At 39.6% G+C, this 25,613-nt stretch overlaps 1 protein-coding gene across 3 annotated transcripts in view; it reads right to left on the bottom strand.

Annotated features, from left to right (window-relative positions):
- Positions 1 to 25,613, bottom strand: part of CCDC146 (coiled-coil domain containing 146) — a 192,583-nt gene that overhangs the window by 46,428 nt on the left and 120,542 nt on the right. For all 3 annotated transcript variants that reach the window (XM_045564288.1, XM_045564291.1, XM_045564289.1), the window contains exons 4-5: positions 17,551 to 17,633; positions 14,104 to 14,313 (exon numbers count right to left, since the gene is read on the bottom strand). In XM_045564288.1, the coding sequence (XP_045420244.1) occupies positions 14,104 to 14,313; positions 17,551 to 17,633 (293 nt within the window). The remainder of the gene's footprint in view (positions 1 to 14,103; positions 14,314 to 17,550; positions 17,634 to 25,613) is intronic.

The following is a 25,613-nucleotide window of genomic DNA, read 5'->3' as shown; positions in this document are numbered from 1 at the left end:
TCTGGGAAAATGAAGCTAAAGGTGCAGGCACATCAGGTATTATTTTTTTATGAAATTGTATTTACAATAATGTAGATTGAGGTTAATGTGATAAATATGTCACATTGGATTTAATATAGGTTAGCCATCCAGACTACAAATTGAAACTGAATTTTTCAGAGCTTTAAATACTCATTCCTTTGCTTTTAGAGCTTTCACATAAATTGGCGATATTTTACGTCTCAGATATTTAACCTACACCTTGGGCATGCTGCCACCAGGGGGAGGTAGTGTGCTGCCATCTTCTGGTTATAAAAGCAACCTGAGTGTTCCTGAGTTTCAAAATGGTGACATAAAGCTCTTCCACAAGATATGACTTATGGTCTTTTCTTTAAATAAATATAAAACGATCTTTTCTTTTAACAAATATAAAGTGGCTAATTCTTTAGGATATTTAAAACATATTTCAGTCATGCATTCTTCTCTTTTTATTAAATACCAATTGACTTATTTCCTGTAAAACTGTGTATTTTTCTATTTATAGAGAAAGATCATAATCCTATCCTATCACACCATGATTGATAGTGTTTATTTTCCTTGTATCTTCTTTTTTTTTTTTTTTTTTTTTTTTTTGAGACAGAGTCTCACTTTGTTGCCCGGGCTAGAGTGAGTGCCGTGGCATCAGCCTAGCTCACAGCAACCTCAGACTCCTGGGCTTAAGCGATCCTACTGCCTCAGCCTCCCGAGTAGCTGGGACTACAGGCATGAGCCACCATGCCCGGCTAATTTTTTTTGTATATATATTTTTAGTTGGCCAGATAATTTCTTTCTATTTTTAGTAGAGACGGGGTCTCGCTCTTGCTCAGGCTGGTCTCGAACTCCTGACCTCGAGCGATCCACCCGCCTCGGCCTCCCAGAGCTAGGATTACAGGCGTGAGCCACCGCGCCCGGCCTTTCCTTGTATCTTCTAATAAAATATTAAATGTGAAAGTATGGTTGAATCCATTTTTATCTAACATTTAATTAAAATATTTTCCCAAGTTTTAAAAAAAACTTCATAATTAATCATTTAATATTTATTTTCAAGGTTTTCTATTGGGTGGATGTACCATAATTAAAATAACCCTAAATATTATTTATCATACACCGAACCTGCCATATGCCAAGTGCTTCATATGCATCATATCTGAACTTTACAACTTTGGTAAGTATTGTTATCCTCATTGTACAAGTGGGGAAACTGAGGACAAAGTCACACAGTCAAGGCTAAAGTGACATTCAAACTCAGCTGTCTCTAGAAAGCATTATTATTTAAATATTCCACTATTTTTTAGAATTTGCTTCCAATTGATCACTTTTATAAATAATGTTGCCATAAACAACTTTAAGTATTATATCTTTTTTCTCCTTTTGGATTATCAGTTTTGTGTGGTATTACTGGGGCAAAAAATTTGTGTTTGTGTACCTCTTGGTATATATTAACTCCTAACTCTTAAAAAATTTTATTTCAATAGATTTAGGGGGTACAAATGGTTTTTTTGTTACATAGATAAATTGTATAGTGGTGAAGTCAGGGCTTCTAGTGTATCCATCACCTAAATAGTGTGCATTGTACCCAACAGGTGATTTTTCATCCTATCCTCCTCCCTCCCCCCTTGTGAGTCACCAATGTCCATTATACTACTCTGCATGACTATGCATACTCATCATTCAGCTCCCACGTATAAGCGAAAATATGCAGAATTTGTTTTTCCATTCCTGAGATACTTCACTTAGGATAATGGCCCCCAGTTCCATCCAAGTTGCGGCAAAAGACATTATTTCATTCTTTCTCATGGTTGAGTAGTGCTCCGTGGTGTGTGTGTGTGTGTGTGTGTGTGTGTGTGTGTGTGTGTATCCACTCATCAGTTGATGGACACTTACGTTTTCATATCTTTGCCATTGTGAATTGTGCTGTGATAAACATATGAGTGCATATGTCTTTCTGATTGAATGACTTCTTTTCCTTTGGGTAGATATACAGTAGTGGGATTGCTGGATTGAATGGTAGGTCTATGTTTAGTTCTTTGAGGAACTTTCATACTGTTTCCATAGAGGTTTTCCTAATTTGCATTCCCACCAAGAGTGTATAAGCTTTCCCTTTTTACTACATCCATGCCAACACCTACTGTTTTTGCCTTTTTAATAGTACCCATTCTGACAGGAGTAAGGTGGTATATCACAGTGGTTTTAATTTGCATTTCCCTGATGACTAGTGATATTGAGCATTGTTTTTATATGTTTGCTGGCCATTTGTATATCTTCTTTTGAAAAATGTCTGTTCATGTCTTTTGCCCAGTTTTTAAAAATTTCAGAATATTACAGGGTACAAATATTTTGGTTACAAGGATTGCTATTGTACTACTTGAGTCAAAGTTACAAGTATGCCAATCACCCAGATAGTGTACATTGTACCCATTAAGTATCATTTCATCCATCCCCTTCTCCCCCCTCCTACCTGCTTAATTTCTGCTGAGTTTTACTTCCATTTGTACACATGGGTGCTGATTGGTTAGTTCCAATTTAACAGTGAGTACATATGGTGTTTGTTTTTCCATTCTTGTGATACTTCACTTAGGAGAATGGTTTCCAATTCCATCCATATTGTTGGACAAGGTATTAATTTTTTTATGGCTGAGTAGTACATGGTATACATATACCACATTTTATTAATCTATTCATGAATTGATGGGCACTTGGGTTGATTCCACATCTTTGCAATTGTGAATTGTGCTACAATAAACATTCCAGTGCAAGTGTCTTTTTGATAAAATGACTTTTTTCTTTGGGTTAATAGCCAGAAGTGGGATTGCTGGATCAGTAGTAGGTCTACTTTTAGGTCTTCGAGGAATCTCTGTACTATTTTCCATAGGGGTTGCACTAGTTTGCAGTCTTACCAACAGTAAGTGTTCCTTTCTCTCTGCATCCATGCCAGCATCTATTGTTTTGGGACTTTTTGATAAAAGCCATTCTCATTGGAGTTAGGTGATATCTCATTGTGGTTTTGAGTTGCATTTCCCTGATGGTTAGTGATGTTGAACATTTTTTTATACGTTTGTTTGCCATTAGTCTGTCTTCTTTTGGAAAGCTTCTGTTCGTGCCTTTTGCCCACTTTTTAATAGGGTTGTTTTTTTCTTGATTTGCCAGAGTTCTTTGTAGATTTTAGTTATTAGCCCTTTATAGGATGTATAGCATGAGAATATTTTCTCCCATTCTATAGGTTGTCTGTTCACTCTGTTGATTGTTTTGTTGGCTGTGCAGAAGCTTTTTAATTTAATCGAGTCTCATTTACTTATTTTTGTTGTTGCTGTATTTGCCTTTGGGATCTTCATAAGTTCTTTACCTAGGCCAATATCTAGAAGAGTTTTTCCAACATTTTCTTCTAGAATTCTTTTAGTTTCATATCTTAGGTTTAAGTCTGTGATCCATCTGGAATTAATTTTTCTGAGTGGTGAGAGGTGTGGATCCTGTTTTAATCATCTACATGTGGCTATCCAATTTTCCCAGAACGATTTATTGAATCGGCATTCTTTTCCCCATTGTATATTGTTGTCTTCTTTGTCAAAGGTCACATGGCAACATGTGGATGGTTTTTTATCTGGACTCTGCATTTGGTCTATGTCTCTATTTTTGTATCATGCTATTTTGGTTACTATAGCTTTGTAGTATATAGCTTAAAGTCTGCTAAAGTGATACCTCCTCATTTGTTCCTTTTGCTTAAGGCTATTCAGGCTCTTTTCTGGTTCCAAATGAAGCACAGAATTATTTTTCCTAGATCTGCAAAAAATGACATTGGTATTTTTATGGGGATTGCATTAAATCTGTAAATCACTTTGGGTAATATGGACATTTTGACAATATTGATTCTGCTGATCCATGAACATGATATGTTTTTCCATTCGTTTACATCATCTGCAATTTCCTTACTCAGTGATTCATAGTTCTCTTTGCAGAGGTCTTTCACCTCCTTGGTTAAATATATTCTTAGGTATTTTATTTTCTTTTTAACTATTGTGAAAGGTATTGAGTCTTTGATTTGATTCTCAGCTTGACTGTTGTTGGTGTATAGGAATGCTACTGATTTGTGTGCGTTGATTTTGTAACCTGAGGCTTTGCTGAGTTTATCAATTCCAGGAGTTGACAGAATCTCTTGACTGAATCTTTGGGGTTTTCAAGATATAAGATCATACACGTTATCAGCAAAGAATGATAGTTTGACCTCTTCTTTCCCCATTTAGATAACCTTAATTTCCTTCTCTTGACTAATTGCTCTGTAGGACTTCTAGCACTATGTTGGTAAGTGGTAACAGTGAGGATCCTTGTCTTGTTCCAGTTCTAAGTGGGAGTGCTTTTAACTTTTCCCCATTCAGTATGATGTTGGCTGTGGGTTTGTCATGTATGGCTGTTATAATTGTGAGATATGTTCCATCTATGCCTATTTTGTTAAGAGTTTTTATCATGAAAGGGTGCTGAATTTTGTCAAATGCTATTTCTGCATCAATTGAGATAATCATATATGCTCTTTGTTTTTGCTTCTGTTTATGTGTTGAATCACATTTATGGATTTATATATGTTGAACCATCCTTGCATCCCTGGTATGAAGCCCACTTGGTCATGGTGGATTGTTTTCTTGATGTGCTCCTGAATTTGGTTTGCTATTATTTTATTGAGGATTTTTGCATCTATATTCATAAGGTCTGTAGTTTTCTTTTTTTGTTTTGTCCTTTCCTGGCTTTGGTATCAAGGTGATACTGGCTTCATAGAACAAGTTGGGGAGAATTCCTTCCTTCTTGATGTTATGAAATAATCTCTGTAGGGGCCGTGTTATTTCTTCCTGTTTGAGCATTGGGAGGTTGCGTGTTTCCAGGAATTTCCCCATTTCTTCTACATTATTGAGTTTTTATGAGTAGAGATTTTTATAGTATTCACAGATGATATTTTGTATTTCTGTGGTATCAGTTGTAATATCTCCTCCTTTTTATTTCTGATTGAGCTTATATGGGTCTTTTCTTTTCTATTTCTGGTTAGTCGAGCAAGAGGTCTATCAATTTTATCTTTTCAAGGAGCCAACTTTTTGTTTCATTAACTCTCTGTATTATTTTTTATTTTCAATTTCATTTAGTTCTGCTATGATCTTAGTTATTTCTTTTCTTCTGCTGGGTTTGGGTTTGGTTTGCCCTTCCTTTTCTAGCTCCTTGAGGCAATTCATTAGATTGTTGATTTGTGATTTGTCTTTTTGATGTAGGCAGCTAAGGCTAGGAATTTTCCCCTTAGGGCTGCTTTTGCTGAATCCCATAGATTTTCATAACTTGTGTCCCCTTTGTCATTTAGTTTCAGGAATCTTTTGATTTCCATCTTGATTTCCACCTTGACCCAATTGTTAAGCAGTAGGTTAATATCCATGACTTTGTGTAAACTGAGTGCTTCTGTTGGAGATGGTTTCTAATTTTATTCTACTGTGGTCTGAGAAGATACATGGTATAATTTCTATTTTTTTTTTTTTTACTTTGTTGAGACATGTGGCCTAAGATGTGATTAATCTTAGAGAATGTTCCATATCTTAGAGAAGAATATATATTCAGTAGTTTTGGGTTCAATATTCTATAAATGTTTGTTAGGCCCATTTGCTCTAGAGTCATATTTAAGTCCAGTGTTTATTTTCTGCTTAGAGGATCCGTCCAGTTCTGTCAGTGGGGTGTTGACATTCTAGTTATTATGATGCTGTTGTTTATCACTTTGTTTAGATCTCACAGAGTTTGCTCTATGAATCTGGGTGTACCCTTGTTAGGTGTATAAATGTTTAAGATTGTTATATCTTCTTATTGAATTTCTCCCTTTATCATTCTATAACAACCATCTTTGTCTTTCTTTACTATTGTTGATTTGAAGTTTATATTTCTGATATGAGAATGGCTACACTAGCTAGCCATTTGCATGAAATATTTTTTTCCATCCCTTCACTTTGAGTCTGATGATCCCATGTGGGTTAGATGTGTTTCCTGGAGACAGCAGATACTTGGCTCCTATTTTTTTAATCCATTCTGCCAGCCATGTCTTGAGTGGGGAATTCAAGTTGTTCACATTTATTGAAAGAATTGATAAGTGGGATGCATTTCTGTTCCTCCTGTTGAGTAGAGTCATATTTCTTTGCATTACTTCTTAAACCATTATTTTATATGGGCTCTGAGCTTTAGCTTTTGGGTGATTTTACACCGGTGGGTGTCTGTTGTGCTGATCAATGTGTAATGCAGATGTGAGTACTTTCTGCAGGGCAGGTCTAGTCTTGGCAAATTCCTTCAGTATTTGCTTATCTGATAAAAATCTTTATTTCTCTCTCATATAAGAAACTTAGTTTTGCAGGATACAAAATTCTAGACTGGCCATTATTCTGTTTAAGAAGACTGAGGATGGGGTCCCAGTCCCTTCTGGCTTATAAGGCCTCAGTTGAGAAGTCTGCAGTTAGCCTGTTGGGTTTTGTAAGTTACCTGATGTTTTCACCTTATGACTCACAGGAGCGCCTCCTTCATGTTGCCTTTGGCCAGTCTGATGACTATGTGTCATGGTGATTGCCTCTTTGCCATGAATCTCCCAGGTGTTCATTGAACTTCTTATACCTGGATATCAAAATTTCTAGCAAAACTCGGGAAATATTCCTCAATTATTCTCTCAGATAGGTTTTCCAACCCTTGTGTGTTTTCTTCTTCACCCTCAGGGATGCCTGTGATTCTTGTTTGGCCTCTTTACATACTCCCATATTTCTTTCTTATAGACTTTCTTCATTCCTCTTATTTCTCTGTTCTTTGTCTTTGACTGACTTGTTTAATTTGAAGGTGTTGAGTTCAAGTTATGAGATTCTTTCTTCTGCCTGGTCTAGTCTATAAATACAAAACATTCCACTGTGTTTTGTATTTCCTTGAGTGATTTTTCATTTCCAGAAGTTCTATTTGATTTTTTTTTTAATAATTTGAGTTCTTTAGTGAATTTTTCATTCATTTCCTGTATTGTTTTTATGATTTTTTTGTGTTGGTTTTTCCATTTTCTCTTGTGTTTCATTGACCTTCCTTATAATCCATATTTGGAATTCTTTATCTGTCATTTCAATGTTTCATTTTGGTTGGTGTCCCTTGGTAAAGAGTTGTTGTTTCCTTTTTGGGGTGTCCTTTCACACTGATTTTTCATACTTTTGGAGTTCTTTCACTCACTCCTCCTTATCTGGCCTCTCAATCCAGTCCTGGGGGTACTAGGCATGGCTTGTGGGCCCATCCCCCCACCCCCAAAGTTCAATCTCTGTGCCAGGGAGAAGAGTGCTGGACCCGAGTTTCCTATGAGATGTTCAAGCGGGTTTGATGCTCCTCTTGGGTTGCCACTGTCCTGCTGTCTTCACCTCTTCCCAGCAGTGAGAATTGTGTTGGGTGCCCCAGCTTAATCTCCAAGATGGTGGGTGATACTAGTGAATATGAATCAGCCACGGCCTGTTTGCTTGAGTTGGAAGACACTATGATGAGCTGTAGAGTTGTTCTCCCTGTCATTGGTTGATGATTGTGTGAAAGAGCCAGCTGCTGAAATGTTCTTTTGTGCCTGTGGTAGGCTCTGGTCCCCCAAGTGGAGTACTTGAGTGACCCAAGCTTTAGGAGGGTCCATGTAGCTCCCAGAGGGTTGCTTGATCTCTGCCACCACTGAGGTGAGCAGAGGAGCAAGGCAGTTTGTAGCTAGGCTGCAGGAGCCTGAAAGGCTTTGCAAAGCCCTGGTGGGACTCAGTTGTTTTTCCTGCCATCAGAGGGAGCTCTTGGCAGGGGATCAGGACAAGCTCCCGACACTGGGAAGGCTGTTCACAGAGGAGGGGGCTAAATGCTTGAGTGTTAAGGCCCCACTCTTACCCAGTAGTGCAGTTTTTCTGCAGGTAGGGTGGGCACTCCCCCAAATCCCAGCTCCCTGGATCCCCACAGCACACTCTTGGGTGTGCTCCCTCACCACCCAAGTGCAGCTCTCAAACCTCCCCCTGGGCTGTGTGTCTGACCCACTAGCATGTGTCTCTGTGAAAAGCCAGTGGGCAGGGAGTTCCCAGATTGTGCACCCCTGTTCCACTACAAGTCCTCAAAGGAAGAGGTGTGGGCCCATCTGTCTGTGGGGACCTCAGCCAGAAGCACGTGCCCAAGTGTCTGCTCTTGATCTTCTTGGCACAAACTGCTCTCCCTGTTGTAATGAGTGGGGGGAGGGGCCGCAGCATCCCATCAGTTGGTGTGCCTGAGTGTGGGGCATTTGGTTGCCATGGAGCCAGGGGCTAGACCACTCCCTTTCGAATACCACCCCTTATCCAATGTGGCGGTTTTCCAGTGGGGAAGATGGGCACACTCACAGAGCCCCATTCCTCAGCACCCCACCACACTCTCCCGTCAGATATGTCTGCATGGGCTTCCTTCCCACCTGAGTCCAGCTCCCAGACTTGTCCCCTGAGTCCCCCTGCAACCATTCTCATGTCCGGGGAGCACTGGGACTGGCTTGCTTATCTGAGCTGCCAGCATGCGACCCTGAGAAACACCAGCAGGCAGGAAGTTCCCAAATTGTACACCCTTGTTGCACCACAAGTCCTCAAGGAAAGTGGTGGGGGGCCCCGCTCTCTGTGGAAACCTCAGTCTGGAGCCTGCAGGAGAGAAACTGCCATTTGTGAACTTATCAGCTCAAACTACTCTTGCAATTGTAATGGGCGAGGGAGAGGCTGTAGCTCCCCGTCAGCCTGAGCTCAAACTGCTTTCTCAGTTGGTTGCCGTAATTAGGGGAGGTGCAGGGGAGGAAGTGTCTGGATGGAAGAAAACCAATACTCTGGCCTCTCGTGGTACTCTCCTTCCTGGGGGAGCCCCTCAGGGACTGCCCAAACTCCTAGGGCTCACTAGTTCACCCCAGTATTCCTTACTTTTTGCTGTGCCTGGGCTCAGGGAGGATAGAAAAGCCTTCAATAAACTTAGTGGCTCACTGTTCACTGAAAGCATGTAGGAGGGGGATTGCCTACTTTTTAATGAGGTTGTTTTTGTCTTGCTGATTTGAGTTCCTTCCTTGTAGATTCTGGATATTAGTCCGTTTTTGGATGTATAGTTTGTGAATGTCTTCTATTCTGTAGGTTGTCCATTGACTCCATTGATTACTTCTTTTGCTACGCAGACACTTTTTAGTTTAATTAACTCCATTTATTTTTGTTTTTGTTGTATTTACTTTTAAGGTCTTAGTCAAGTTCTTTGCCTAGGCCAACGTCCAAAAGAGTTTTTCCTAGGTTTTGTTCTAGGATTTTTATGGTTTCAGGTCTTACATTTAAGTCTTTTATCCATCTTTATTAGCTTCTAACCTTTTAAACTCACGTTAAATTTTAAATCTGACATTTTCCAGCTTTCCTAAGGGAGCTTCAATGTCAAAGCTCCTTAGGATTTGCTTCCTTTCTGCAACAAAATAGTCCTAACTACAACCATGTCATCAAAGGTTTTTGGTTTTAAGGATGTGTGGGTGAAGAGACAATGCAGGAAGCCTTCACATGCTGATGTGCAAGAGGCTTCATTCACCATAAGGAGTAGAACCAGCATGAATGGGTGGAAGTTGCAAGCAGGTAGGTTTCTTAACCAGTCTGGTAACCACTGAAGTGTAGGAGCTTTCCAAAGTTGGAATGAGCTACTGTGGGATGCTGAGAGCTCCCTGTCACTGGAAGTGTTTAAACATAGACTGAATGATCACTGAGTGAAGGCTCAGATGATTCTAACATGTGGTTAGGGCTGAGAACCACCTTTAGAACTAATAGTTCTCAAACTCGAATGTGATGTCAGAATCATATAGGAAGCATATAAAAAATTCAAATATCACTTTGTGTTGGGGGGGTTGGGCAGAGATCATAATCATTACTTTTGGGTTTGAATCTGCCTTTTAAACGGTATCTCAGGTGTTTCTCTTTTAGTTATCTGAGCACTACATTCTGAGAAACCTGTTCTAAGCTTGTTCTAAGATATTGATTGCCACAAGGAAACAAGAAAGGTTTTTTTTCGTTTTTTTTTTTTAAGTTAAGAAGACAAAATCTGTTCTAGCTTTGTTTCCTTAGTACTAATCCTGAGTACTAATCCTGAGCATGCCCCTCTGTCATATTCTAATTTTCTGGAATTCTGAATTGCTAAAATCATCCCTCTTTTCCTTTCTTACCAGATCTGTTGTTTCTTGGTTCCCATTTTGCTGTCATTACTGGGCCAAGAATGGAAAACAACTAATAAGGCTGGGAGTGGTGGCTCACACCTGTAATCCTAGTGCTCTGGAAGGCCAAGGTAGGAGGATCACTTAAGGTCAGGAGTTTGAGACCAGCCCGATCAAGAGCAAGACCTATCTCTACTAAAAATAGAAAAAATTCGCTGGACATGTTGGCACACACCTGTAGTCCCAGCTATTCAGGAGGCTGAGGCAGGAGGATCACTTGAGCCCAGGAGTAAGAGCTACGATGATGCCACTGCACTCTAGCCAGAATGCTAGAGTGAGACTCTGTCTCAAACAAACAAACAAAAACAAACAACAACAACAACAACAAAAACAACTAATAAATCCTGCATAAGCAGCAAGGACCACAGGAACATCTAAGGGAGAGTAAATAGTCACTAAGGTCAGGGTCACTTCAGGACAGCACATGTGCAGCCTGGTGTCCCTGCCTCCATCTTCACACTGCAACAGACAATGCTAACTGACCATGGCCTTGCTTCTCAACCAACCAAAACTTGTCAGAATGTGTAAGATTTAGTATGAGAGACACAACGTATCTGTTCAATATTTAGGAATTACTAGAAAGCAGAAAAGCTGAAAGAGGTAACAAAGGTAACAAAGTCAAGGCAAGGAAAAGGTTGAAGAGAATATTGGAAAATCTTTTCAGAGAAGAGATAATTTAGAAAGATATTGACTTCCACTTTGTTTCAAAAATAAGTTCTCAATAGTATTTAACTACTTCATTTATTTATAACACATTTATTTAACTTATTTAAATAGGTTACATATTCTTTTCTGAACTGCATATTTATTAAGAGGTCATCAATGAATATAATCCTAAACCTGAAACTATTGTAAAGTTAAATAGATTTAATTATTAACCAACCATATAATTATACTTACTATTAGCATTTATTAAAGAATTTATATTACATAAAAACCCAAGAAAAGTCAATAAAATTACAGAGTAAAATCCTTTCTCTAAAGTATTCCAACAAGATGTTGTTCTTAGTAGTTGACAATGATTCAGAAGTTCCTAAAGAGACTGGGGTGGAAGGGTGCTAGTTATTTGGGCTTCTATGATCTAGACACTGAATGAGACTTTGTTGTGCTGGTCTGACAAACATCATCTGTATATTGGGATGAATAGTTTTCTCTCTTTGACTTAGTTTCTTTATTTTTATGTGGGGATGGAAATATCTACTTTTTTCCCGGGGGTGGGGTGGGTGTTGAGTGAATTTGTTCCTGTACCATGTACAGTCATGCGTTGCCTAACGACAACCTAAGGATATATTCTGAGAAACGTGTCATTAGACGATTTTGTCATTGTGTGAATATCAGAATGGGCTTACACAAACCTAGATGGTACAGCCCATTCCTCCTAAGCTGCAAACCTATACAGCATGTTACTGTACTGAATACTGTAGGCAACTGTAACACAATGGTAAGTATTTATATATCTAAACATAGAAAAGGTACAGTAAAAATACGGTATAAAAGATAAAAAATGGTACACCTGCACAGGGCACTTACCTTGAATGGAGCTTGCAGGACTGGAAGCTGCCGTGGGTGAGTCAGTGAGTGGTGAGTGAATGTGAAGGCCAGGATGTCACTGTACTCTACTGTAGGCTTTATAAACACTGTACACTCAGGCTACACTAAATTTATTAAAAATTTTTCTATGATAATAAATTAACCTTAGCTTCCTGTAACTTTTCTACTTTATAAACTTTTAAATTTTTTAAACTTTTTGAATCTTTTTAAATAATATTTAGCTTAAAACACAAACACATTGTACAGCTGTAGAATATATGTCTTTATATCCTTATTCTATAAGCTTTTTGAATTCTTCTTTTTTTTACTTTTTAAACTTTTTTGTTAAAAAACTAATACATAAACACACACAGTAGCCTAGGCCTACTCAGGGTCAGGATCATCAATATCACTGTCTTCCACCTCCACATCTTGTCCCACGGGAAGGTCTTCAGGGGCAGGAACATGCACAGGGCTGTCATCTCTATGATAACAATGCCTTCCTCTAGAACACCGCCTGAAGGACCTGCCCAAGACTGTTTTACAGTTAATTTTTTTTTTATAAGTAGAAGGAGTACTTTAGGATGATAAAAAGTACAGTATAGTAAATACTAGGCAATAGGAATTCTTCAGTTCCATTATATCTCATGGGACCGCCATCATATATGCAGTCTGTCACTGATTGAAATATCGCTAAGCAGCATATGACTATAATACTAAATATTTACTATGTCAAGCCAATGAAATATATAGGCTATAATTCTTTCATGGTATTTCTTTTGGTATCACCATCATTTTTATGAAATTGTGCTTATTAATTCTTGACCTGCTAACATTTGAGAATGCAAGGAAATCTGCTCAAGCTAAAGAATCACACATTACAAATCCAAAAAGAATACACACTAAACATTTCTGCAAATGCGCATTTTCAATGTTCTTGTTCATTGTAGGTCACTATGTACCATCCCCTCCCTGGCTCAGTGAACAATTTGCCTGTCTATACCTAAAAGGCAACAGTTCTGGGATTTTTTTTTTCTTGGCAGGAATACTTGGAAATTTTAAACAACTTAAATATCAACTGACTTATGTTCCTCTTACCCTTTCATGGAAATGTCAAGCATTCTTATATTCAATACTAATGAACAACCACCAATTGTTTTAATTTCATTATTTTCTCAACTGAAAGAGTGCTTACAGAGCACAGAAATAGCTAGGCTTTCTTTTTATAGCTCTCCAGCTGTAAAACAAGTTTAGATTGAAAGACTAAAAAATCCAGTTTTTCCCCCTGAATAGAATTCTTTTGATTAAATTTGCCTTCTTTATCCACCTCCGAATTAAAAAAAAAAAATTGGCCCCAAAGACAGGATTTAAAACCAAGAGCTTGCAAGGTCTTCAAGAGGTCACTCAAGTCATTTGCTTGTCTCTACGCAGGACTGAATTATATATATTTGTACTGTCAGAAATCTACCTACTCTTAAAACAGCCAGAGAAAGTTCTGCCACCTTAAATGGTAACAAATTCTAGGAGAGAGCATTTGGCTTTCTCTCCCATACCCGGGCACAGCACACAGCACACCACAACACAAAACCTGAATGGCAATCATTTTCAAATTTAATCTAAATAGTGTGACTTGCTGAATAAACTCTTCCCCTGACTTGCTACTCCAGGGGAAGAATGTTAGAGGAGATTTTGGAAATAACATTTGTCCTTTTAGCAATAAATGTCTGCTTTAGTTCACTAAATGTCATAAGCTAGATTTAGATATATAAATGTGTCTCCCAAAAGAATATAGCTTTCTTTCTCGATTCTGGGGAATAGTTTAGTATTATACTAGGAGATGAAGGTTGAAGATGTGGTCCTGTTGTTGCTATATTTGAACAGAGAGAGCCAGAGGTGACCCTCAGCTCATGGAGGCTGGTTTGGAAAGGTGTGTGGGGAGAAACACTCGCCACGCAGACTTGTGATCTGGTACGGCCACAGTCACAGGGCGAGGGGCTAGTCAGGGCAGGGAGAGGGCAAGAGAGTGCCAAGTCCTTGTTCTGCGGAGTGTGTTCTTTGGCTGCAGCTCTCAATGCTTTACGGCTTTTCTAACACTTGAAAAACATGGCAGAGATCTCTGCCACCTAAGCCTCTTTTCTAGAAGCTGTGTAACCTTGTTCAGGGACTGTCCATTCTAGGGCATCAAGGGAAGAACTAGCCCTGTAACCAACCATTGTCATACTCCTTGTACCGAAAACGACTTCCTAATTGAGTTTGCTATTTCTAATTGTAGTTATGTGGAAACAGCTTTGCTGGTATCTGTCTCAGTGTGCTTGAGAGAACTGTGTACTTACCTATTTAACCTGTACTGATTATGGCTCTCTCTTTCCTTCACTGCATTATATTCATTTTGATACTTGAGAAGTTGTTCTCTCATTTTGGAGACCTCTGTGGAGAATGCTTCCGGAAATTTATCAGCTTGCTGCAGGTGAAACTGCTGCTGTTGTATTTGCTCAGCGAAGCGTTTGGCATTCTGTAGCAGCTGGACCTCTGACTCTTGTGTGCTGGGTAACATGAAAACAGAGATATGCACAATGAGAAGTGTACACCCTTGATATGCTCAGTGTCTCCTTGGGGCTCTAGTGAGGACAGCTGCTCCCCATTCCTGGGTTCAAGTCAACTCAGTAGCATTTTTGTGCCAAGTCGAGTTGGCCCTCCATATCCATGGATTCAACCAACCACAGATTGAAAATGTTTAAAAAAAATTTCATCTGTATTGAACACGTAAAGACTTTTTCTTGTCATATAGCCTCTCAACCACTGGTCCCCAATCTTTTTGGCACCAGGGACCAGTTTCATGGAAGACAATTTTTCCACAGAATTGGTTGGGGGGAGGCAGAGCTCAGGTGGTGATGCAAGCAACGGGGAGCGGCTGTAAATGCAGATGAAACTTTGCTCGCTGGCTTGCCCGCCGGTCACTTCCTACTATGCAGGCTCCCCCTCTTCCTACCTTCATGGAAGATAATTTTTCCACAGGCAGAGGGGGCGGTAGAGCTCCACAGTGGAGTTCCGTGGCCTGGGGCTTGGGGACTGAAGCTCTAAATAATACAGAATAACCACTATTTACATAGCATTTACATTATATTAGGTATTATAGGTAATCTAGAGATGATTTAAAGTATACGGGGAGGATGTACATAGGTTATGTGGACACACCACACCATTTTATATCAGGGACTTGAGCAATCTGTGGATTTTGATTTTGGTATCTTGCGGGAGGTCCTAGAAATAATCCCTCATGGATACTGAAGGGTGATGTACTATATAGCATATAGCATGTCCCTGTATTCTGCTAGGTGCTAGAGGTAAATAAGGCTCAGTTCCTGGCCTCAAGAAGTGTGCAATCTAGCAGAGAAGAAGAGACATAAATAGGTGGCTGAAAGACCAGGTGACATGTACTACCACTGCTGTCTAGATCAAGACACTTGGAGATGACAAAGAAAGGATTACATTCAATGAGAATGTGATATTTGCACTTAACTTTGAAGAATGACCATGACTTTGTAGGAGGGAGTAAATGACAGGGGAACCTCCCCAGCAACCCTGGCTTTCCTAAATTCTTCTGACATGATTGTAGGAAAATCTTTTCTCCCTTAGTGAACTCAGAAAAGACATACATTTTTCCAGTGGCACTTTACTAAGAAACTAGGAAGAAAAATTCCCCTATGAAATAATGGACATAAATCAATTTACGGATTTCTGATCCTAACTTGGATGCCTGGCTAGAGCTGGACTTGAGTGTCACAGCAGAAGGGGATTCTTACAACCGTAATTATATGCTATGGCTTTGGCTCTGTCTAGGGAAAGGGGCTGAACATCTGGCAGAGGATGTAGAAATTGGATTTGGCAGAATCCCCAGTATCTTCTAGAACTGACCTATGCCCCAGCCCTACCGGTAGACATGATTCTTCTTTCCCAGAAACTGTCATATTCAGAAGCTACCTCTCCTATTCAGAAGCAAGCCCTTGCCATTTCCTGTTTTAAAGCCGGCACTCTAATTTTGGTGTAAGCCCCCCACCCAGTTTCCTCACCAAGAGAAATCTTCGGAGATGCCCAATGACTTGATTAAGTCTATCTCAAATGAAATTGCCAGCTCCACCCATTTTCCCAGGCTTGAAATGCCATTTGCTGTATAGCATCTAGCGAAACATTTATTGGGATATAACATGTTCCAGGCACTGTGTTAGGTACCAAATAGCAACAACAATGGCTACAATGACACCACAAATCATTTCCATTAGTGAAAGCTGAAGTTATTCTATTACAATTCAACTTCCTTGAATGTTAATATACTTTGTAAATCTAAAGTTATCTGATCTCCTTAATATGTCAGTCTTCAACTATTGGAATTGTAAGGTGTTGGCCCAGGCCACAGTACCTGTTTTCCCACAGAAAGAGGAGGACGAAGTGGTTAAGGTTGCAGCCAGAATACAAATGGCAATTTAACCAAATGTATATAGTGAATGAAATATAGTGTCAACAGAGGGGAATTTAAAAGCTCTTCTAACATGGTTTCTAAGGAAAACTCATTCAGTTTCAGTTCAATATTTCCAGCCTCTATCTCCCCACGTGCAGCTCTAGAAGCTGAGTGGAGAGTCCACCTCATCATGCCTTTCCCGTCCACTGGGCAGTGGGAGAGGGAGAGAGTAGTGGGTGTTTGTAACGGCAAGAGAGGGAACTAAGGGGTCAAGAGGAGGTAAAATGTGGGTAGTAGAAGGAAGTGACTGCTCTGCAACACAACCTGGAAGCAGGAAGAAATAACGCCATAGCCTGGGTCCTGCACTGCTATTCGTCACTGGGGCCCAGGGAGCTGAGCTGTGGTCCAGGGGAGGAGAAAGTCAAACCTTGTAAAGTTCCACTGGGTTCTAGAGAAGAGCTGTCCAGAGGGTGAGAACAGCTGCAGTGTTCCTTGAATCTACAAAGAGGCTTGGAGGGGTGTCCTGAGATCTGCATGGCGTTTTCTCCCAGTTAAGTGCAGTGTGAAGAGTATTGAAAAAAATTACTCTAGACTTTCCATTTCAAGCCTCCAAATCTCTGAGTTCTCCCTAGGAGCAAGTCTTAATGAGGGGTAGAAACTGGTGGACAAATACCCCAGTTTCCTCACCCTTCAGCGGGAGACTTTTTTTTTTTTTTTTGAGACGGAGTCTTGCTTTGTTGTCCGGGCTAGAGTGAGTGCCGTGGCGTCAGCCTAGCTCACAGCAACCTCAAACTCCTGGGCTTAAGCGATCCTCCTGCCTCAGCCTCCCGAGTAGCCGGGACTACAGGCATGTGCCACCATGCCCGGCTAATTTTTTCTATATAGATTTTTAGCTGTCCAAATCATTTCTTTTATTTTTGGTAGAGATGGGGTCTCACTCTTGCTCAGGCTGGTCTCGAACTCCTGACCTCGAGGCAATCCACACGCCTCGGCCTCCCAGAGTGCTAGGATTACAGGCGTGAGCCACCGTGCCCGGCCAGCGAGAGACTTCTGATGTGTGTTGTGCACAGACACTCACTCACAGGGCCCCAGTTGTGTGCAGTGTCACTCTGCAGATTAACACATCCCCCTCTGGATTCCTGCCATCCCTGTCTCACTTCTGCTCATTCTCATGATACTTTCTTATATCACTTCTCAAACCACTTGAACTCAAATCCTCGCGCCTCAGGTCTGCTTTTGGAGGAATGCAAGTATGGACAGGTCTTATCACAAGTAAGAAATTTAAGGATGATAAAACATGCCTCCATATTGATAAATAGCGTACCTCACCACGGTGTCATGCAGCAAGGTATACTTGGCTTTTAACTCCGCCATTCTGGTTCCAGGAAGTTTTCCCATAGCATGTAACTAGCAAAGAGAACATAAGGTCACTATTAATCACCACCCTTTTTGGGCTTAAGCAGGACATACAAAGGATATACGAATATCTTATAAAACCTTCCAGTTAAACATTAGAGAGGATGCACATGAGGCAGTGTGGCACGTTGGAAAGAGGCTGGGTGTTTGGAGGAAAGAGCTCTAGTTCTATTCTGCCCTCAGTAAGTTCTGTATTGTTAGGCAAGTCTTTTCACTTCCCTAGGCTGTGATTTCTTCATCTGGAAATTGAGGAAATTGAGTTAAATTCTTCTAATTCTAAAAAACCTCTATTTTGAGGTTTAGCAAATAGTCTGAATAGTGTAGGTTACTAGGATGGCTATTTGTAATTTGAGAAAATGAATAATTACTAAACACCTATCATGGGTGTTGCTCATTAGTTATTTCCTTTTCAAAAATGTTTTGTGAAGTAGAGATTATCATCTCCATTTGAAGCTAAAGCTTAGAAAAGTTCAGTGATTTGCTCAGTGTTGTACAGCTAGTTAAAGGCAGAGTCAGAATTTAAATGCAGGTGGTTCCGCTCCGAAAACCTGTGATCACTCCCTGGTACCACCGTTCCTCTGCCTCCACTGTCAAAGAAGCATGAGACGTCTACGCAGTACATAAAGAGGCATTATTTGTTCCTTTTTCATTTCTGATAAAAGAACTTTTGACTTACTCTCTGAATTAGGTGATAATTAGTTAATAGACATAACACAATATTAAACACTAAGGTTCTACCTTATTAAAACCATAATGCAATGACCATTTGTATTAGCTTTGACTTTAACTGAACTGCTAGTGACACAGTATCAAAAAATAGGACCAAAGAAAAGATTTGTGATGTTCACCACCCTGTTGTTCTTACCTCCAAAATATTTCTTGAATCCATCTACTTTCTCCTCCCTTCCCTGATCCCAGTGTCCAAGTCACGTCATCTGTCAGTTTGGCCACTGCAAAACCTCCTGACTGCCCATCTGCCTTCCAGGGAGAGCTTTTTAAAAATTAGGCAAAGTCATGTTCTGCTAGGTGCTTAAAACCCTTCAAGTGGAATAAAATTCCAGACCCTTGGTATTCACACCCCTGAGGTCGTGCATGACCCTACGACCCTCCCAGCCTCCTCCTACAACACCCTATTCTAGCTTGTAGTGCTTCTGCCACACTGGCTACATTCGATTTCCATAAAGACATGAATCTCTTTCCTTCTCCAAGGCCTCTGCATTAGCCCTTTCTCACTTTTCTCCCATTTTGCTCCAATGCCTTCTTCACACCTCAGCTTAAATATCAGTTCATAAGACCCTCTCTGACACCCAGATCTAAGGGAGATACCCACATACACTGCCCCCCCCAAAGAACTCTGTACTTAACATATAACGTTAGAATCCACAATCATAAATTTATTTATGTGATTAAAAAAATTCTTTACTTCCCCAGCTATGTAAGTCCCATGAAGAAGGGCCTGGGTTATCTTGTTCTTCACTGTATCCTCAGCCAGAGTAGTATCCTAGGCACTGGTCCTTGTAAACTTATATTCATTAGCAAATGAATACATGTAACTGTCAAAATGCATAGGTCTGAATTTACACAGTGAGGTTTCATGGTCTTTCTACCCAAATCTGGACAGAAAAACACTGGACAGTTAAATGCACTGTGAAACTGTTTCTTCTTTTGAAAGTGTTGGGGATCTTTCATGAGGCCCACATTAGCTAGTGCAAGGCCTGGGTTCCAATCCCCACAACCCTCATTTTTTATCTGTGGGTGAAATATAGTGCACAGGATCTTTAAGACCTTTGAGGAGGCTCTACCTCCCACTGCACCAAATATCTTAAGATGTATTTGTACATCATCTTGAACATAATTTATATATTTTTTTGTTTTGTTTTGTTTTGTTTTTGAGACAGGGTCTTGCTCTGTCTCCCAGGCTAGAGTACAGTGGCTTCATCACAGCTTACTGCAACCTCAAACATTTGGGTGCAAGAAACCTCCTGCCTCCCAAGTAGCTGGGACCACAGGTATGTGCCATCATGCCTGGCTAATTTTTCTATTTTTTGTAATGACGGGGTCTCACTCTTGCTCAGGCTGGTCTGAAACTATGAGTCTCAAGTGATCCCCCCACCTCGGCCTCCCAAAGTGCTAGGATTACAGGCGTGAGCCACCGAGCTCTGCCATACATGTAACTTTTGAACTGTTGAATTGCTGGTAGTAAGTTGAGTTATGTTACATTTTATAGATATTTAAACACATTTATTTTGGTTCTGCAGTTTTCTCTCTGTATTTTTGAGCCGATATATAGCTTATTTTGGGTCTCAAACATTTTTGTTGGTTTCTGAAAGGGTGTAGGCCATAGGCATGGTGCCTTTAAAATCTAATAAGATAAAAAAAAAAAAAACAAAACCTTTACACATAGAGACTCTTAAAGGAAAAAAGTTGCTGGGAAAATGTTATGAAAAGGTAAGTGTATAAGCATGTATTTGTATACGTATGTGTGTATGATGAAGGCCAAGTTGGGGCTGGCCTTGTAACTAGCCACCAGCCGGCTTCTGGAGGTGAACCACTAGGTAAGGAAATTGTGGGCTCATCTATTCAAAAACACATATGGTATTTAGTTTTGTTCTTAAGCTGAAAAGACCATTACCCCCTATCTACTGTTCCCTGTATAACAGAAACAGAAATGAACATAACATGTGCCCTGCCCTAGGTAGCTCAAAGTTTGAGGAGATAGACAAAAAGAAATTACAGAATACTGAAACTATACTCTATTGTTCTGTTGCTAGTAAATAGTTGGATTTGGTTTTTTGTAATTATTTCCTTTATATTGTAAGTTAAAGCAATTAAGTACGATTATAAATTATAGACCCCTCCTGGGGGTGGGACTTCCAGAGTGGTGGGGTGAAGAGCTTGAGGAATTCTCTCTCTCAAAGAAACATTGATTAAACTGGTAAAAATAACCTAAGACAACCATTTAAAGTCTCTGGGAATTGACCTAAGGGCATACAAAAAATTGAGAAGCATTTATTCAACAAAATCTACTGAAACTCAGTAAGAACAGTGGAGAAAGTGTGGCATTTGAACCATGAGCCGCATCTGTCACCCCCAGGCTCCATATTCTGGGCAGGCCTGGCAGACAGTGAAGTAAGAGCCTGTCTCCTCTGCTTTCCTGTTGCTGAAGAGCTATTCCAGGTGGGTGGGACAGCTGCTGCAGCACTGTCCCCCTCCTGTCCCAGGGGTGGCTGCAGCTGCTCAGCAGTGCCCATCCTCCCTCCCCAGTGTCCTGCTCTACAGGGCGTCTCTGGGCAGGGCACACAGGAAAGATCAAAGTTTCCCACAGCCCCAGCTCCTGCTCAGTAACAGGGAGGCTCTGACCAGGGTGGGGACTGAGCAAGCTGTGAGGACCTGCAGCTCTGCTTGACTTTATTTGGAACAGAGCATAGAATATCCATGCCCAAGAGCATAGTCAAAAATAATAGCTATCACAAGGGCTAACAGAGGAGGCTGCTAGCTTTGTGACATCAGGAGAGCCAGAGCAGAAGTTTAACAGAGAAACTGGGGTGAGAGAGAGTCAAAGTCACACTCGATACTGGTGGTCTAGGAGGCTGTGGAAAAGCCCAAGGTTGTGACCACCCAAGAACAACCAGACAAGGTATGTCCAAGCTATCAGTGCACTATAAACTCCCTGACCTTTGAAAGTGGTCCCCAAGCCACACACAGAGCCAATGGAAAGGATGAAAACCTTCCTGGCTCAGAGGGCTTAGGCACAACCTCAACCAATCAGTGGCTGACCCAGGGGCAACCCCCAGGAAGTCAAGCTTAAAAATAAAAACAAGGAAAAAATATCAAAGCAGGAACATCAGAGGCTGAGCACACATTGTGGGGAAATGCACTTCACAGAATTAGTCCAGCCAAGTCACTAAACAAATAAACATAAGAACAGTAAAAATACCAAAGTTACAGCAACAAGCAGCCTGGGAGGATCAGAATCCAGAGTTGCTACAATATATTTTCTAAAATGTCCAGTTTTCAACAAAAAATTATGAGACAAGCAAAGAAACAAGAAAGTGTGACTGCTACACAGTGTGATCCTTTGTGGTTTTTTTTTTTTTTTTTCCTCTTTTTTAAACACAGGGAAAAAATAGAGGCAGAAACTGCCTTGGGGAGAGTGCAGATGTCAGACTTAACAAAGATGTCAGAGCAGCTATTATAAATATGTTTGCAGAATGAAAGGAAACCATGTTTAAAGAACTAAAGGAGAATATGGTAAAAATTCGTCAAATAGAAAATATCAATAAGGAGAAATTTTTAAGGAGCCAAATTGAAATTCCTAAGTAGAAAATTGTAATAATTGAAAAATTCACTAGTGGAGTTCAACAGTAGATTTGAGCAAGCAGAAGAATCAGTGAACTTGAAGACAGTAGAAATTACAGTAGTTCTCACTTATCCTTGGGGCAGACGCTCTAAGACCCCCAGTGGGTGACTGAAATTGCAGGTAGTACCAAACCCTATATATGCTATGCACAAAGTTCTTTTACCTTCTTCACAATTTCACAGGTAGAAGATTAGTTCATACCACAGATCTTAGCAACCTCAGCACATGATTCTTTTTCTTTCCTTATTAAGTCAAGAACTTTCACCTCTTCACTTAAAGAAAGCACGTTATGGTTTCTCTTTGGCATATCCTAATTACCTCGTGCTTTGAGGCCATTATTAAGTAAAATAAAGGTTACTTGAACACAAGATCTGTTAACTCTTATGGTTACTAAGTGATTAACAGGCTGGTAGTGTCTACAGCATGGATGTGCTGGACCAAGGGATGATTCACATCCCAGGCTGGATAGAGCAGGACAGTGCAAGATTTCATCATGCTACTCAGAATGGCACAAAATTTAAAAGTTATGAATTGTTTATTTCTGGAATTTTCCATTTAATATTTTCAGACCATGGCTGACTATGAATAACTGAAACTGCAGAAAGCAAATTGTGGACAAATGGGCACTACCGTATATAATTTGAAGAACAGAGAGAAAAAGCATGAAGACACATGAACAGATCTTCACAGAAATGAGGGACACCTTTAAGTCCACCAACTTACATGTAATGGGAGAACCAGAGAGAAAAGGAACAAAAAATATTTGAATAAAAAACTTTCCAAATACGATAACAAAACACCAATCTACACATCCAAGAACTCAATGAATTCCAAGTAGGATAAACAAAAAGATATTCACACCCAGACACATCATGGTCAAACTGCTGAAAGCCAAAGATAAAGATAAGATCTTGAAAACAGCAATAAAAAAAACCCCAAAGCCAGCTCATTATGTACAAGGGAATCATAGTAAGAGTAACAGTTGATTTCTCATTTAAAATAATGGAGGACAGAAAGCTACGGAACGAAACAAACAAAAAAAAAACCCTAGCTGTCAATCGAGAATCTTGTCTCTATTAAAAATATCTTTCAAAAATTAAAGGGAAATAAAGACATTCCCAAGATAAGCCAAAATAGAATAATTTCTGGAAGATTTCCCTTATAAAAAATACTAAAACAAATTCTTCAGGCTGAAAGGAAGTGACATCAGACAATAACTCAAATCCACATAAAAAAACGAACCATATACCCAAGCAAATTGAAAACATATGCTCATACAAAAACTTGGACACAAATGATTATAGCAGCTTCATTTGTAATAGTCAAAAAAGAATCAACATGTCTGTCAATGTTGATATAGAATGTATATAAGAAAATGTATTCATATAATAGAATATTGTTCAGCCATAAAAAGGAATGGAGTCTTGATACCTGCTACAACATGGATGAACCTTGAAATCTACACGCTAAGTGAAAGAGACCAGACACAAAAGGCCACATAATGTGTTATTCCATTTATATGAAATATCCAGAGTAGGCAAATCTACAGAAAGTGTATTTAGTGGTTGCCGACAGATATGGCAGTTGGAGGGAAGTGACTATGAATGGGTACAAGGTTTCTTTGGTACAGTGGAATTATTCTAAAATTAGAACGTGATGATTATATAACTCTGTATATATACCAAAGACTATTGAAAACACTTCAAAAGAGTTTTATGGTATGCAAATTATAACTCAATAAAACCGAAATTCTTAAATGTAAATTATATTAGAAATCAAGATTTTCAGTGGTAAAGAAATAAATAACACTATAAAGTTAAAACTGAATTGTAAATATGAGTATAAACTCATGATTTAAAAAATTTCCTAGCTTTGTCCATTAAAACGGTCTAGAAACAATGCCCCCTCAGCAACAATGAGCACTCCCCATAGCACATTGTGGTCTTTAACAGCATTTCCACTAAAAGACACTAGGAAGTGTCAGAGAAATGACCAATTTCAGGTCCAGTATAGGGAAGATACAAAATGAAGCTGAGATATCTTGTTACGCCAGAAAGCAAAAACTGTATGTAGAATATGATCTTATTTTACATATGAGTATGAGAATATACAGAGATCCAGAAGGATAAGAACTAATATGTAAAAATGATGTTCTTTGGGTGGTAAGAATGTGTTGATGTTTTTGTTTTTGCTTGCTTGTATTTCCTACTTTTTTCCAATGCACATGTACTGCTTTTAATAATAAAAGACTATTAAAAATGTGCTTGCAGACTATTGCTGTAAACAAGGAGTCAGAACAGAATTTTGGACTAGCGGATTCTATCCTCAGATCCTAGTGGTAACACAGCCAGATTCTAGTTTTGACTTCGCGAATGCTCAGCTGTGTTTTCTCTAAGTTGAGTCCTATCTTTGCCAGCAATGGTGTGAAGCCTAATGGCAGGTGGGCCAGGGATGTATGTTGGCAGGTTGAAACACACAAGCAGCAGGAAGCCTGGAGAGGTTTCCTTTCCCGTTTGCTGTCTTCATCACGCCATTGGCCTTTGGTGCCTTAGGAACCCGTGAAGAAAGCTGACAGGGCAAAACACCGGATACATCTTTGCAGTTTCTACATTAGTTGGAGAAGCTAAAGTCATAGATGTTCAGAAGGACAGTTCATAAACTTTGTTATTTTGGTCTTCTCTACTAAAATAAATCTCTTTTAAAAAGAAAAAGACCAAACAAACTATAGAGAATAGATTTTAGCCTCCTTAAAAATAAAAAATAATTGGATGTTAACATTTATCAAAAAGTGACTTTTCTGTGAATTGTAAACTACCTCTTTAAGCAGGTCTATCCCTGTTTAGAAACTTCAGACTCAGTTCTAGCTGATGAAAAAGCATCACTCATAAGCAGTATCAGACATGGAAAAAAATGGTTGCATTTTCACATTGCATAATACAAACAGAAACCAAGTTTGTCATGTTTTAAAAATGCAGAAACCAGGTTTGTCATGTTTTAAAAATGCAGATTCTAAGGAATATAGATCGCATAAAGGTCAATCTTAAATTGTCAAAGAGTATACACAACGAAAGGTTAGATAAAATGTCATAGGTTCACACATAGGACTTCACAATGGGCACTTGTGTTACTGAATTGCCTTGTTGGTCATTGTGACTGGAAGGAAACATTTACTCTAGAGATAAAGTTTAACAAGAGTTCGTGATTCATGGATGACATGTAATAATAAGGAAAAAATTTCAAAAATTGAAATTGTAGAACATTCCAAGGAAAGTAATAGGTCAATAAGAGCTTTTACCAAGTGAACTTATCTGGAAGGGGGGTCAGCCTAAAGAAACAATTAGGTGCTTGTGTGGGTGTGTGCAGGGAACCTGGATTTGTCCAAGGTGGTCATGGCTATCAGCCTACCCTGTTCTTGTGGCTTCTTTGACATTACCTACTGGTTTGGCCTCACTCTGGGAAATGGTTGCCATGCTCTGGGATGTAATATAAACTTGAAAGCTTAAATCCTTACCATTCTCACCCCCCTCTCACCCTCTCCTTTTCACTGCTGGAAATAACATAGCCATTTCAAATTTTTTTCCAAGGGCAATTGAGCTCTCCACACTGCTTCA

This window comes from Lemur catta, chromosome 11 (genome assembly GCF_020740605.2).
Source record: "Lemur catta isolate mLemCat1 chromosome 11, mLemCat1.pri, whole genome shotgun sequence".
NCBI lineage: Eukaryota > Metazoa > Chordata > Mammalia > Primates > Lemuridae > Lemur > Lemur catta.
The sequence above is the reverse complement of the archived record's forward strand: the minus strand, read 5'-3'. Positions and strand labels throughout refer to the sequence as shown.